Source organism: Bombina bombina, chromosome 2 (assembly GCF_027579735.1).
Source record: "Bombina bombina isolate aBomBom1 chromosome 2, aBomBom1.pri, whole genome shotgun sequence".
Taxonomy (NCBI): domain Eukaryota; kingdom Metazoa; phylum Chordata; class Amphibia; order Anura; family Bombinatoridae; genus Bombina; species Bombina bombina.
The window spans coordinates 764,326,577-764,342,642 of record NC_069500.1 but is presented as its reverse complement, the minus strand read 5'-3'; the positions used below and the strand labels follow the sequence as shown (position 1 = coordinate 764,342,642).

Genomic DNA, 16,066 nt, shown 5'->3' with positions numbered 1-16,066 from the left:
CCGTACCGCCATCTAAGACCAGTAGTTATGAATTTTACGCAACAAAACTGTTACATAAAACTATTAAACTATTACAAAGTACACTAAACACCCATAAACTACCTATTAAACCCTAAACCGAGGCCCTCCCACATCGCAAATACTATATTACAGTTATTAACCCCTAAAACTACCGCTCCTGACATCGCCGCCACTAATAAAATGTATTAACCCCTATTCTGCCGCTCCCCAACATTGTCACCACTATAATAAACCTATTAACCCCTAAACCGCCACCCTCTCGCATCACAAACACTATTCAATTATTATTAACCCTTAATCTGCTGTCCTCCCACATCGCCTCCACTATACTAAAGTTATTAAGCCCTACACTGCCGTCACTATAATAAACCTATTAACCCCTAAACCGCAAGCCCCCTGCAGCAAAATATACTAAATTAAACTATTAACCCCTAAACCAAAAGCCCCCACATTGCAATAAAATAATTTAAACTAGTAACCCCCAAACCTAACGCCCCCCCTAACTTTATATTAAAATTACAATTTCCCTATCTTAAATTAAATTAAAACTTACCTGACACATTTAAAAAAAACTAAGTTTAAACTAACAATTAAACTAATATAACTATTTAACTAATATTAAACTAACTACCAATTAAATAAAACTAAAATACACATTAAAAAAATCTTAACACTACTCTAAAAAAATTACAAACTATCTAATTACAAGATCCTTTAAGCAGGACTTCAACAACTGTAAGTGGATTTCGGGGATTAGTGTTAGGATTTTTTAAAACTTTTTTGGGTATTGTTTTTTTAGTTTAGGGTTTGGGATTTTCATAAAAGAGCTAAATGCCATTTTCAGGGCAATGCAAAAGAGCTAAATGCCCTTTTAAGGGCAATGCTCATACAAATGCCTGTTTTTTTAGATATTTTTTTTTATTTTGTGAGTTTAGGGGGTGAGGTTTGGTAATGTTAGTGGGACAATTTTTTTTTTTCAGGTAAAAGAGCTAACTTAGGACAATACACAACATTAGCGCAAACAGCATTAGCCAAAGCACGCTCAAGGTGAGACAGTCAGTGTCCAATGAGTCTAATGTCCCAATGCAACATGTGAAACCCGTAACAGAAAACAGACAGAGCTAAGCAGAGAAATCAGCAAACGTTCACTTACATATTCTCGGTAAGCGATGCCTTCATACTTCAGAGTTAGTCGGCTGCAAAACCTCCGTGAGGACAACACAACACCTGTGTTTTACTCACTCCGCCGAACGTCTCAGCTGCTGCTCCTCAGTGTGTGAATGCCCCTTCAGGTCAGATCCTGTGTTTCTGGTTAACAGTGCAGGTAACTGTTCTCGTTGTCTCAAGAATGTTTAAGAGCCCAATAGCTGTTCACACAACAGTATTCGACAAAAAGAAAAAATGCTAGAACAGCTCAAAATAACATCCATTTATTTGTTAAAAAATGAAACCAACGTGGGTAGATCATCTGTGAGTACGTGGAAACCCGAAACGCGTCCTTGGTCTGGGGATGTGTATTGCTCTTTCACCTTTTTAATTGCCTAGTATGTTGTACCTACACACGTTGGTTTCGTTTTTTAACAAATAAATGGATGTTATTTTGAGCCGTTCTAGCATTTTTTCTTTTTGTCGATAACCTAGGACAATGACCTACAAAAGGCCCTTTTAAGGGCTATTAGTAGTTTATTATAGATTAGGTTTTTTATTTTTGGGTGGTTTTTTTTTAAATGGGTATTAGAATAGGAATAATTTTTTATTATTTTTGATCATTTGTTTGTTATTTTGTGTAATGTTTTTTTTTTCATTTTGGGGTGGGTTTTTATTTTTAGAATAGGGGTTGGGCATTTCATAAAAGAGCTGAACGCCCTTTTAAGGGCAATGCCCATACAAATACCCTTTTCAGGGCAATGGGTAGATTAGGTTTTACTTTATTTTTATTTTGAGGGTTTGGGGGGGTGGGGGTTTGTATACTGTTAGGGGGTGTTTATTTTGTTTTGTAGCAAAAGAGCTGTTAACTTTAGGGCAATGCCCTACAAAAGGCCCTTTCAAAAAGGGTATTAAAAGGGTATTAGAATAGGAATATTTTTTATTATTTTGGATAATTTCGTTTGTTATTTTTTGTAATGGAAGTTTTTTTTATTTTTTTTAATTTATTGTTTTTTATTTTTTGTAATGGTACTTTTAATTTTTGTAATGTTAGGTTTTAGTGTAAGGCAGCTTAGGTTTTATTTCTCAGGTAAGTTTGTATTTATTTTAACTAGGTAGTTATTAAATAGTTTATAACTATTTACTAACTAGTCTACCTAGTTAAAATAAATACAAACTTACCTGTGAAATAAAAATAAAACCTAAGCTAGCTACAATATAACTATTAGTTTTATTTCACAGGTAAGTATGTATTTAGTTTTAAATAGGTATTATTTAGTTAATAATTGTAACTTTAATTTAGCTCTATTTTAATTATGTTAAAGTTAGGGGGTGTTAGGGTTAGGGTTACATTAGGGTTACGGTTAGGGTTAGGGTTACGTTAGGTTTAGGGTTAGGTTTAGTAGTTAATAGTTTAATTTAGGTTGTTGCGATGTGGGGGACTGGCGGTTTAGGGGTTAATAGATTTATTTAGTGGTAGTGATGTGGGAGGCCAAAGGTTTAGGGGTTAATAGCTTTCTTTAGTTGCGGCGATGTCAGGGAGTGGCAGAATAGGGGTTAATAGATTTATTATAGTGTGGGCGATGTTGAGGTGCAGGGGAATAGGGGTTAATAACTTAAGTATAGTGGCGGCAATATCGGGAGCGGCAGATTAGGGGTTAATAGATTTATTTAGGTGGCAGCGATATCGGGAGCGGCAGATTAGGGGTTAAAAACATTTTGTAGGTGGCGGCGATGTCGGGGGCAGCAGTTTAGGGGTGTTTAGACATGGGGTTTATGTTAGGGTGTTAGGTTTAAACATAACTTTTTTTTCCCCCATAGACATCAATGGGGCTGTGTTACGGAGCTTTTCATTACGTGATCACAGGTGTTAGGTTTTTTTCAGATACCTTCTCCCCATTGATGTCTATGGGGAAAGCGTGCATGAGCATGTCAAAACAACGCTTGCATTTTGTGCGGTATGGAGCTTAAAACCACCAAGCCAGCTGTTTCAAACTTGTAATGACTGCGCTATAGGGGGTTAAATAACGCAAATTTTGTTGTGTTCATTAATTTCCCTATAGCGCGCATAACTTGTAATCTACCTGATAGGCAATGATAAACCTTTCCAGCATTGAACAAATTCTTTTTTTTTTTTTTTCAGGTACCTGACATTTTTCTGCCCCCTTAATCTCTTCTACAAATGTGTCAGCTTCCTGCCCCTGAAGCTTGTCTTGGTTGGAATGAAGGAAGTTGTCAGAGTGCGCAAAATTGCAATGGGAGTCCACCATGCCCACCATCACTACCACCACGGATGGGTCATCATGGTGCTTATTGGATGGGTGAAGGGTAAGGTTAACTGACATGATTATTAGATAATGCACAGGATAGGCATGCAGAGACCATCATTAACATAAACAAGATCATTACTTGCAAGCCACTTCTATCTAGAACTGTCTGGCAACAACATATTGCACATGGTTTTACCAATCCTGCAAGGGATTTGTAGGAACTACAAAAAGCATTGTGATGTCTCCAACTTACTTGTGTCTGGGCCATCTTCACTTTAAAAAAAATTATAAACCCAAAAAGCAGTGATAAAAAAACAGAAGGCCAATCTAGTCTGCTCAAATTCCTAAATAAATTAAAGGCTTAAATGGAAATTAAAGTCATTTCTAGATATGCATAGCCTATATATCCAGTAATTAAGCACTATTAACAAGAAACCTGTAGAATCTAAAACCGTCTTAAGACAAAGCTTTGGAAATCGTTGTGGGTATGTTTGTCTTATTTCATTTACTTTAGCCAGTTACAGACTGATTAATAAATAACTATATAAAAAGTTGTTGGGTTACAGTTTAGAATCCTTTAGCCTGGACTCTCTCTGGTAAATGGAAAAAACATATAGTTTTCAGTGGTTAAATTAAATATTTAATATGGAATTAAATGTTGTGATGAATGTTCCTTTAAAGGGACAGTCTACACCAAAGTTGTTATTGTTTAAAATGATAGATATTAGGGCATATTTATCAAGCTCCGTATAGAGCTTGATTCCCCTGTTTCAGCGCCGCTCCTCCATAACTTGTCTGCCTGCTCTGAGGTGGGGGACAGAAATCAACCCGATCGAATACGATCGGGCTGATTGACGCCCCTGCAGGGGGCGGTATTGCACCAGCAGTTCACAAGAACTGCTGGTTCAATGATAAATGCCGACAGCATGCTGTCTGCATTTATCGATTTGCAGCGGTTATGATACATTTCTAAATTTCTGCCTGTTTCTTAGCCACTACAGACAGCCTCTTATCAAATGCTTTTTTACTAGCTTTTCACGACAGGAGACTGCTAGTTCATGTGGGCCATATAGATAACATTGTGCTAACTCCCAGAGTTGTGCACAACACAGCACTAATTGGCTAAAATGTAAGTCAATAGATAATAAATAAAAAGGCATGTGATAAGGAGCTGTCAGATGAGGCTTGGATACAAGGTAAATCAAATCATAGAGGTAAAAAGTACAGTATATTAATATAACCGTGTTGGTTATGCAAAACTGGGGAATGGGTAATAAAGAAATTACCTATATTTTTAAACAATCAAAATTTTGGAGTTGCCTGTCCCTATAAGTTAACTTCACAATAACCATATGCGTATACCAAATATTTTTTTAATTCACTGACTGTATTTGGTCTTACCACCTCTACTGAAAGTCTTTCCATTTAGTAACCACTCTAGTTGGCAAACTATGGAATATTTCAAGGTAAACCTGTCCTTCTACCAGTGTCTTATTTAGGGTTTGTGTTGCCCCTAGGGACTCAAAATTCTGCTGCCCACCCAAAGTTTTTATGCCTCTTTTAGCCATAATATTTTTGGTCAGGGTGTAACATGACATTTATTTATTTTTTTATGGCATTTCCAAAGTAAATGAGAGGAGAGGAGGGAAGAGAAAGGAAGAGGGGATGGAGAAAAGGAGGGAGAGATGGCAGATAAGGGAGAGGAGGGAGGGAGTGCCGCCCTCCTCTCCATCTATCCCCAAATCTGCCTTCCATCCATTAGATATGTTGTCTTCTTAATAGGGTGTTTATATATATATATATATATATATATATATATATATATATATATATAATTTATAAAACACAACATTCTGCAAATGTACTATTTTATAATCTCCCATTCAGTATGTAAACTTGAAATAATTGATTTGGTATGAAAATTGGTTTGAAATAGAATTCTAAGAGTATCATAAGAGATGGGAGCTACTGTAGCTGGGGTAGGGAACTTTGTAATGGGCATAAATTAATTATCAGTAATCATGAACTAATACATTTAAAACTAAACAAATTAGGGGGGCGGAGCAAGCCAGGCACCTGAGCGGCCGCAAGCTAAGAGAGCTCTGCTGCTACAATATACTTAATCCCTGATAAGGTCGCTCAGGATTGCCCTAGACCGTGCCAAACTATTACTGATAATCTAAGGACCAGTGCTGCAGGGTTCAGTAGCTGAGAGAGAATCTGGAGTGATAAATTTGGAGCATTCTTCTATCAACCGCGGCCTGCGCACAGTCTGCTTGGGGAACAGCCATTTTGCCGACCACGTGGAGATAAGAGCAAGACCTGACTCGAGCATATTTGCAGCTTTCTGTAGGCGGCGATTATGTCCCTAACAAGACTATCCACATACAGCCCCTTGGAGACTGATACACTATCGCCCGATTCAGAGAGCACCATGAGTCACGGCCCCACTATAATTGACGCCATAGAACAATGGGAATGTAATATGCTGCTCTCCTTAGATCTGCACTACCAAGATTTCAGGCTACATTTCAATCGCCTCTTCTCTGCTCTTCTGGTGGATATATATGAACCGGAGGAAGACCCTTTGGTACAATATGACAACTGCCGGGACTTTGGTATGGACGCGGCTGCAGAGTGGGTCACGCAGAGTATCATCAGCGAAGATTTCTCTCAGGATCCCGATGGCGCCTCTGTAGCTTCTGGGAATGGCACCCATTTGGACAGACGGCCATCTCTCACTTTAAGGAGCACAGGCCATGATCAGAGCATTCTGCAATCTAATTCTCCAACGTTACCGACCTCAAGCAATATGGCCAGACCACAGAGAAATGCAAGTGACTCTGAGAGCAAACCCGTAGCCCTCAAACAGGAGGCTAGTGACAGAAGCCTAAAGAAACAGTCACCGGAACATTTTTCTATGTCTAAAGATGAAGTGAGACCGCTCAACTTCCACTCAGCACAGCAGATAAACAGGCAGTATACCGGACTTGTGAACATTGCCCCTCTCTGTATTTTAGAGTTACATAAGTCCGGCATAGGCTAAATATTGACCACTTATATTGCACTACAAAAAGGTTCTGCTCTTATTGTTAATCTTTGTGTTCCCTCTCTATTTAACAGTTGGTAATGTTTTCATGTTTTAATTGGGGGTGACAGTTGAACCCCGCTGAGACATTTATGCTCTCTCGCAAATCCTTATAGTTTATAGTTGGTACTGGATTTAGCAGCTTACATGCAGTTATGAATGTATTGCCCAGCCTCACTATTACAGTTCTCTATGTCATTTTCATATTCAATATTCTACCGATTAAGCTTCAATTACACTCATAGGGACTGCCCAGTTGCAGTGAATATATTTTAGAGGTACTTTCCCAATTATTTTAACATTGGTCGCTATAGGGTTCACCTACAATTTTCCCTTCCACATCTCTACCTTATACCTTTTGAAGCACATAATGATATTATTAAAGTGGGAGCTATGAATTGAACGGAATTTATAGCCTATAAAATAGTCCCCGGTTTATTTAAGCTATGTACAATATATTGGATTGAAGAGGTAAGCTATCTTGGCAATATGTGTAATCTTGTAACCATGCAACAGAAGGAATATCCTCCTATACATTAGGGCATAACAGCCTGACATATTTGAAGGAGTATTATATCTCATGTATGTAGTCTATTTTAGAATTTCCCATGCTACTTAGAATGAAGACCCCTCCTTCTTTAAGCCAAAGGATAATCTATCTAACTGTTTCCCCATTAATCCCCTCCTCTTAACTACCCATTACCTACAAAAATAGGCATGGTTCTGTTTACACTTGTACTTTTTGTTTCTCACCTATAATGGATAACACCCCATCTTGCTTCTAGGTTGAAGTGATATATATTCGAGTATATAAGGACAGGACTTTCTAGTTTCTGCTCTGATTATCATACCTCCCGCAGTATTTAAAAAAAAAAAAAAAAATCTTAGGTACATATACTTTACAGACCAAGGGTCCTACAGGTATATTATATATCTCCCTAGAGTCCCTTGCTAGACCTCTACTTATACTACAGGACAGTGGGCACTGCAGCATACACTGGGCTTTTGTAAAAAGTCGACATTCTGGATATCGATTGTCAGACACCAAAAGCTCCCTATGGTAGTGGTCCCTTAGTAATAGAGCCATGGATCGGAGCTGTTAATGACTCATGCTTACATACTACAGAGTGACTTCATCATAATAAGGACTTGACTGTCATATTTTTAATTAATAGCAACTTGGATTAGATATATGTATGTGACTCTTGAGTCAGCCTATAGCCACTGACTATATCTATATGTACGTATACCCTAAGCTCCTTACCTAAATAGATGCTGACTCCTATTTAAGGAATTGTTTTTGTTTTTTCGGTTTATTTTTTTTTTCAGTTGGTTTGCTGATTCTTAGGATGACCAGTTACATGACTATGTTAGTCTGATTTCCGTTTAAAAATTTGATCATCTTCCTACTCCAATGCACATAGAATTCCTTCTTTCCCTACACCATGTAGTTCTTAACTTAGGCATAGTTACTAAACCAGGCTGTTTATGATACTGTTGTTTTGGATATCATGTTGAATGCTATCTACTACTAGGACTTTACCAGATATTAAGCCCCCCACTAGCAGTCCTCTCTAAACATACCTACAGATAATGCTACCATAACCTTTACCTATACCTGCCCTCCCACTGGCTTTCCTATTGGAACAATTATGCCCCCACACTTTTACACTTCTCATAGGTAACAATGAGAGGCACTCCCTAAGCACCCTGTTGTCACTACTCTCAACCCCCTTTCTTTAAGTTTTTATGACCTCTCCTGACCTCTATATTCACAGCTACATTTAAAAATTGCCAAGTAATATATTAAACACAATTCTACCTATAGTGACTATATCTGACTTTCATTGTACCTATGGACTGTATAACTGCACACTATACTAAACCCCTAATATAGCCATCATACTATAGTATATATCCCTACTCTACATAGGCGGAAATGAATCCGGTTAACTCTCCCGAAACGGGAACTTCATAACCTAATTGTTACCTTCAGTAGTTACCTGACAGTTAAAGGAACCATTTGGCACTCCACTATATTGTTAGCTCCTCCTCCTTCGTGGAAAGACTCCGCCCCTCCACCTTCCTCTTATACTTAGAGCGGCTCTTGTCCGCTGCCATTCCCCTCCCCCCATATATACTTTGGCCCAAGAGTGGCCGATACATATACCAATTCTCCACAAGCTGACACTATTGACCCAGATAGCTCTTGCATTGTGGAGATCATATTTCACATAATATAACATAAAATGAAGTTTCATTCTATCTCGCCCACATATTTATCTATTTTCATCCTAAGACTTGATATGCCATTTTATTTCTATATGTTCAATTTGTTTTGCTGACAATATCAGTTTACAAACAATGTACTATTCATCTTGATGTAATATTTGTTCAAGGGCGAACTTTGTTTGTTATTCTCCACTTTAACTTCAATAAAAAATCACTTTAAAAAAAAAAAAAAAAAACTAAACAAATTAGTTCTAGAAAATTAAAAATAGAAAGACAGGGCACTATAGCACTTACGTGGTAAATCAGGAAAGAAATGTTGCAACAATCCAAATGCCTACATAAACTTATTTTGCTGTATCAGAAATCAATACTATCAATTTCTATATAAACATACAAATATGTTCCAGCTTAAAATTACTGTATCAAATTTTGTTAAAAAATATATTATAAAAACAATGGATCAAAGTCTCAGGTAACAGAACAATGTGTCCATTAAAAATATGTGTCCAATAAAAGTATTAGTGATGCAAGTAATACCTTTAACGGGATCCACCATTTCCATATTATAGAAAATCAAAACATCTTCTTTGTTGAAAAGCATACTTACGGCTAGATTTGGAGTTTGGCGGTAAAAGGGCTGTTAACGCTCCGCGGGTTTTTTTCTGGCCGCACCATAAATTTAACTCTGGTATCGAGAGTTCAAACAAATGCTGCGTTAGGCTCCAAAAAAGGAGCGTAGAGCATTTTTACCGCAAATACAACTCTCGATACCAGAGTTGCTTACGGACGCGGCCGGCCTCAAAAACGTGCTCGTGCACGATTCTCCCATAGGAAACAATGGGGCTGTTTGAGCTGAAAAAAAACCTAACACCTGCAAAAAAGCAGCGTTCAGCTCCTAACGCAGCCCCATTGTTTCCTATGGGGAAACACTTCCTACGTCTGCACCTAACACTCTAACATGTACCCCGAGTCTAAACACCCCTAGCCTTACACTTATTAACCCCTAATCTGCCGCCCCCGCTATCGCTGACCCCTGCATTACACTTTTAACCCCTAATCTGCCGCTCCGTAAACCGCCGCAACTTACATTATCCCTATGTACCCCTAATCTGCTGCCCCTAACCCCGCCGACCCCTATATTATATTTATTAACCCCTAACCTGCCCCCCACAACGTCGCCGACACCTGCCTACACTTATTAACCCCTAATCTGCCGAGCGGACCTGAGCGCTACTATAATAAAGTTATTAACCCCTAATCCGCCTCACTAACCCTATCATAAATAGTATTAACCCCTAATCTGCCCTCCCTAACATCGCCGACACCTACCTTCAATTATTAACCCCTAATCTGCCGACCGGAGCTCACCGCTATTCTAATAAATGTATTAACCCCTAAAGCTAAGTCTAACCCTAACACTAACACCCCCCTAAGTTAAATATAATTTTTATCTAACGAAATAAATTAACTCTTATTAAATAAATGATTCCTATTTAAAGCTAAATACTTACCTGTAAAATAAATCCTAATATAGCTACAATATAAATTATAATTATATTATAGCTATTTTAGGATTAATATTTATTTTACAGGTAACTTTGTATTTATTTTAACCAGGTACAATAGCTATTAAATAGTTAAGAACTATTTAATAGTTACCTAGTTAAAATAATTACAAATTTACCTGTAAAATAAATCCTAACCTAAGTTATAATTAAACCTAACACTACCCTATCAATAAAATAATTAAATAAACTACCTACAATTACCTACAATTAACCTAACACTACACTATCAATAAATTAATTAAACACAATTGCTACAAATAAATACAATTAAATAAACTATCTAAAGTACAAAAAATAAAAAAGAACTAAGTTACAGAAAATAAAAAAATATTTACAAACATAAGAAAAATATTACAACAATTTTAAACTAATTACACCTACTCTAAGCCCCCTAATAAAATAACAAAGACCCCCAAAATAAAAAATTCCCTACCCTATTCTAAAATACAAAAAGTTACAAGCTCTTTTACCTTACCAGCCCTGAACAGGGCCCTTTGCGGGGCATGCCCCAAGAATTTCAGCTCTTTTGCCTGTAAAAAAAAACATACAATACCCCCCCCCCCAACATTACAACCCACCACCCACATACCCCTAATCTAACCCAAACCCCCCTTAAATAAACCTAACACTAAGCCCCTGATGATCTTCCTACCTTGTCTTCACCATGCCAGGTTCACCGATCCGTCCTGGCTCCAAGATCTTCATCCAACCCAAGCGGGGGCTAGACATCCACTGAAGAAGTCCAGAAGAGGGTCCAAAGTCTTCCTCCTATCCGGCAAGAAGAGGACATCCGGACCGGCAAACATCTTCTCCAAGCGGCATCTTCTATGTTCTTCCATCCGATGACGACCGGCTCCATCTTGAAGACCTCCAGCGCGGATCCATCCTCTTCTTCCGACGACTAGACGACGAATGACGGTTCCTTTAAGGGACGTCATCCAAGATGGCGTCCCTCGAATTCCGATTGGCTGATAGGATTCTATCAGCCAATCGGAATTAAGGTAGGAATTTTCTGATTGGCTGATGGAATCAGCCAATCAGAATCAAGTTCAATCCGATTGGCTGATCCAATCAGCCAATCAGATTGAGCTCGCATTGTATTGGCTGATCGGAACAGCCAATAGAATGCGAGCTCAATCTGATTGGCTGATTGGATCAGCCAATCGGATTGAACTTGATTCTGATTGGCTGATTCCATCAGCCAATCAGAAAATTCCTAACTTAATTCCGATTGGCTGATAGAATCCTATCAGCCAATCGGAATTCGAGGGACGCCATCTTGGATGACGTCCCTTAAAGGAACCGTCATTCGTCGTCTAGTCGTCGGAAGAAGAGGATGGATCCGCGCTGGAGGTCTTCAAGATGGAGCCGGTCGTCATCGGATGGAAGAACATAGAAGATGCCGCTTGGAGAAGATGTTTGCCGGTCCGGATGTCCTCTTCTTGCCGGATAGGAGGAAGACTTTGGACCCTCTTCTGGACTTCTTCAGTGGATGTCTAGCCCCCGCTTGGGTTGGATGAAGATCTTGGAGCCAGGACGGATCGGTGAACCTGGCATGGTGAAGACAAGGTAGGAAGATCATCAGGGGCTTAGTGTTAGGTTTATTTAAGGGGGGTTTGGGTTAGATTAGGGGTATGTGGGTGGTGGGTTGTAATGTTGGGGGGGGGGTATTGTATGTTTTTTTTTACAGGCAAAAGAGCTGAAATTCTTGGGGCATGCCCCGCAAAGGGCCCTGTTCAGGGCTGGTAAGGTAAAAGAGCTTGTAACTTTTTGTATTTTAGAATAGGGTAGGGAATTTTTTATTTTGGGGGTCTTTGTTATTTTATTAGGGGGCTTAGAGTAGGTGTAATTAGTTTAAAATTGTTGTAATATTTTTCTTATGTTTGTAAATATTTTTTTATTTTCTGTAACTTAGTTCTTTTTTATTTTTTGTACTTTAGATAGTTTATTTAATTGTATTTATTTGTAGCAATTGTGTTTAATTAATTTATTGATAGTGTAGTGTTAGGTTAATTGTAGGTAATTGTAGGTAGTTTATTTAATTATTTTATTGATAGGGTAGTGTTAGGTTTAATTATATCTTAGGTTAGGATTTATTTTACAGGTAAATTTGTAATTATTTTAACTAGGTAACTATTAAATAGTTCTTAACTATTTAATAGCTATTGTACCTGGTTAAAATAAATACAAAGTTACCTGTAAAATAAATATTAATCCTAAAATAGCTACAATATAATTATAATTTATATTGTAGCTATATTAGGGTTTATTTTACAGGTAAGTATTTAGCTTTAAATAGGAATCATTTATTTAATAAGAGTTAATTTATTTCGTTAGATAAAAATTACATTTAACTTAGGGGGGTGTTAGTGTTAGGGTTAGACTTAGCTTTAGGGGTTAATACATTTATTATAGTAGCGGTGAGCTCCGGTCGGCAGATTAGGGGTTAATAATTGAAGGTAGGTGTCGGCGATGTTAGGGAGGGCAGATTAGGGGTTAATACTATTTATGATAGGGTTAGTGAGGCGGATTAGGGGTTAATAACTTTATTATAGTAGCGCTCAGGTCCGCTCGGCAGATTAGGGGTTAATAAGTGTAGGTAGGTGTCGGCGACGTTGTGGGGGGCAGATTAGGGGTTAATAAATATAACATAGGGGTCGGCGATGTTAGGGGCAGAAGATTAGGGGTACATAGGGATAACGTAGGTGGCGGCGATTTGCGGTCGGAAGATTAGGGGTTAATTATTTTAAGTAGCTTGTGGCGACGTTGTGTGGGGCAAGTTAGGGGTTAATAAATATAATATAGGGGTCGGCGGGGTTAGGGGCAGCAGATTAGGGGTACATAAGTATAACGTAGGTGGCGGTCGGCAGATTAGGGGTTAAAAATTTTAATCGAGTGGCGGCGATGTGGGGGGACCTCGGTTTAGGGGTACATAGGTAGTTTATGGGTGTTAGTGTAGTTTAGGGTACAGTAGTTAAGAGCTTTATAAACCGGCGTTAGCCAGAAAGCTCTTAACTCCTGCTATTTTCAGGCGGCTGGAATCTTGTCGTTAGAGCTCTAACGCTCACTGCAGAAACGACTCTAAATACCGGAGTTAGAAAGATCCCATTGAAAAGATAGGCTACGCAAATGGCGTAGGGGGATCTGCGGTATGGAAAAGTCGCGGCTGTAAAGTGAGCGTTAGACCCTTTAATCACTGACTCCAAATACCAGCGGGCGGCCAAAACCAGCGTTAGGAGCCTCTAACGCTGGTTTTGACGGCTACCGCCGAACTCTAAATCTAGGCCTTAGGTAGGATCAGGTACAGCAATACACTGCTAGGGGCTAACTGGTGATTGGTGGCTATACACATGCCCTTCTTGCCATTGGATCACCAGATACGTTCAGCTTGTTTCAGTAGAACAGGAGTTAAACACGTTGTTGAATTATTTCATTATTGCACCATTGTCTTCATATAACACATTAGAGGATGTCCCTTTAAAGCTCTGGAATGTGCAAACCATGTAATGTGTACAATAGGCATCTTGGGTCTCAGTTTTACACTGCTCCAATAATAAAAACAGAATGTGTCACTATGGATGTGGTTCACAATTGTATTGTTTCCTATAGGTTCTGGAGTGGCACTGATGTCCAATCTGGAGCAGCTTTTGCGTGGAGTGTGGAAGCCAGAAACCAATGAGATTCTTCATATGTCCTTGTGAGTGGGCACTGTGTTACATTCTACTGCCTTTTGAAATAATGATGTTCTGTTGTTTTGTACTAAATACTTTCCTGCCTTGTTCTCTTTTCAGCCCAACAAAGGCCAGTCTGTATGGGGCTATCTTGTTCACTATACAGCAGTCCCATTGGCTGCCAGTTCCCAAGGCTTATCTCATATTCTTCTTTACTCTCTTTATGGCTAGCTGCAAGGTAAGAATATAAAAAAAAAACTTCCTTACTTTGGATAATTTTGTCCTATAGTGATATTGGTTTGTATTACATTTCTTCTTATACTTTATAGAGCACTAAATTAGTCTGTAGTATTATAATGCATATATGAAATGGATCATATATTAATCAGTGCATTTCAAAAGATCTGCATACAAAATAAAAGTTTTCTAAAAATTATATTGTTTGTACAGTTTCCCTTAATCTGCAGTGCACAAGCACACACTTTGAAAATCCCCTGAAGTGCTGTTTATCTTACCTCCTTTCCTATGGCCAATCAGAGATAAATATAAATAAGCAATCGCTGTGCATCATGTAGGAGGGTCAGGGTTCTGAATTCCATTGAATGCTTTCCGGCTTCTCTGGGAGCAGTTGAAAAACTAACATTTTCAGTTAAATTACAGGAAAAGCAGACAAAATATATAATAAAAGTGCATGCAATTTTGTTTTTATAATTAATATACATATTAGGCAAGATTCCGAGTGGAGCAAAAAAGGGTTTATCGCTGTTGTTTGCGCTTGTTGGGATTACTGCTGGTATTACAAGTTGAAAGTAAAAGCGATCGATTGAGTGCAAAAGCAATTTACACTAGAATGATTACCGCATCCTCATAGATCTGGTTAACTGTTTCACAAAATGAAAAAGTGTCACAAAACACATCAAAAATACATTACAAATAGTTACACTCATAATAACACCATCTAATAAAAATGATTTAAAAAAAATATTGCACACAAACGTTATAAGGGCTCAAAGGTATGCGATCTCAGGTGTTTGAAAAAAAAAAGAGTCAGTCAAAGGGCTTTAATATTGATATAAATATATATACATATGTATTTATGTGTATATATGTATTTATGTGTATATATGTATTTATGTGTGTATATGTATTCATGTGTATATATGTTTTTATGTGTGTATATGTATTTATGTGTATATATGTATTTATGTGTGTATATGTATTTATGTGTACATATGTATTTATGTGTACATATGTATTTATGTGTACATATGTATTTATGTGTATATATGTATTTATGTGTGTATATGTATTTATGTGTACATATGTATTTATGTGTACATATGAATTTATGTGTATATATGTATTTATGTGTGTATATGTATTTATGTGTACATATGTATTTATGTGTACATATGAATTTATGTGTATATATGTATTTATGTGTATATATGTATTTACAGACATAAATACATATGTACCGATATATAGACATATATAGAAATGCATTGGAGGACTTTTTAGATAAGTAGATGAAAACATGAAAAAACATATTTATGCAATATTCATATTTAATTAAGGTTGTAACAATGTACAGGGAGTGCAGAATTATTAGGCAAATGAGTATTTTGACCACATCATCCTCTTTATGCATGTTGTCTTACTCCAAGCTGTATAGGCTCGAAAGCCTACTACCAATTAAGCATATTAGGTGATGTGCATCTCTGTAATGAGAAGGGGTGTGGTCTAATGACATCAACACCCTATATCAGGTGTGCATAATTATTAGGCAACTTCCTTTCCTTTGGCAAAATGGGTCAAAAGAAGGACTTGACAGGCTCAGAAAAGTAAAAAATAGTGAGATATCTTGCAGAGGGATGCAGCACTCTTAAAATTGCAAAGCTTCTGAAGCGTGATCATCGAACAATCAAGCGTTTCATTCAAAATAGTCAACAGGGTCGCAAGAAGCGTGTGGAAAAACCAAGGCGCAAAATAACTGCCCATGAACTGAGAAAAGTCAAGCGTGCAGCTGCCAAGATGCCACTTGCCACCAGTTTGGCCATATTTCAGAGC

At 37.8% G+C, this 16,066-nt stretch overlaps 1 protein-coding gene across 1 annotated transcript in view; it reads left to right on the top strand.

The window, feature by feature from the left end:
* Positions 1 to 16,066, top strand: part of TMEM38A (transmembrane protein 38A) — an 81,141-nt gene that overhangs the window by 52,700 nt on the left and 12,375 nt on the right. The window contains exons 3-5 of the mRNA XM_053702897.1: positions 3,311 to 3,495; positions 13,935 to 14,022; positions 14,117 to 14,234. Of these exons, the coding sequence (XP_053558872.1) occupies positions 3,311 to 3,495; positions 13,935 to 14,022; positions 14,117 to 14,234 (391 nt within the window). The remainder of the gene's footprint in view (positions 1 to 3,310; positions 3,496 to 13,934; positions 14,023 to 14,116; positions 14,235 to 16,066) is intronic.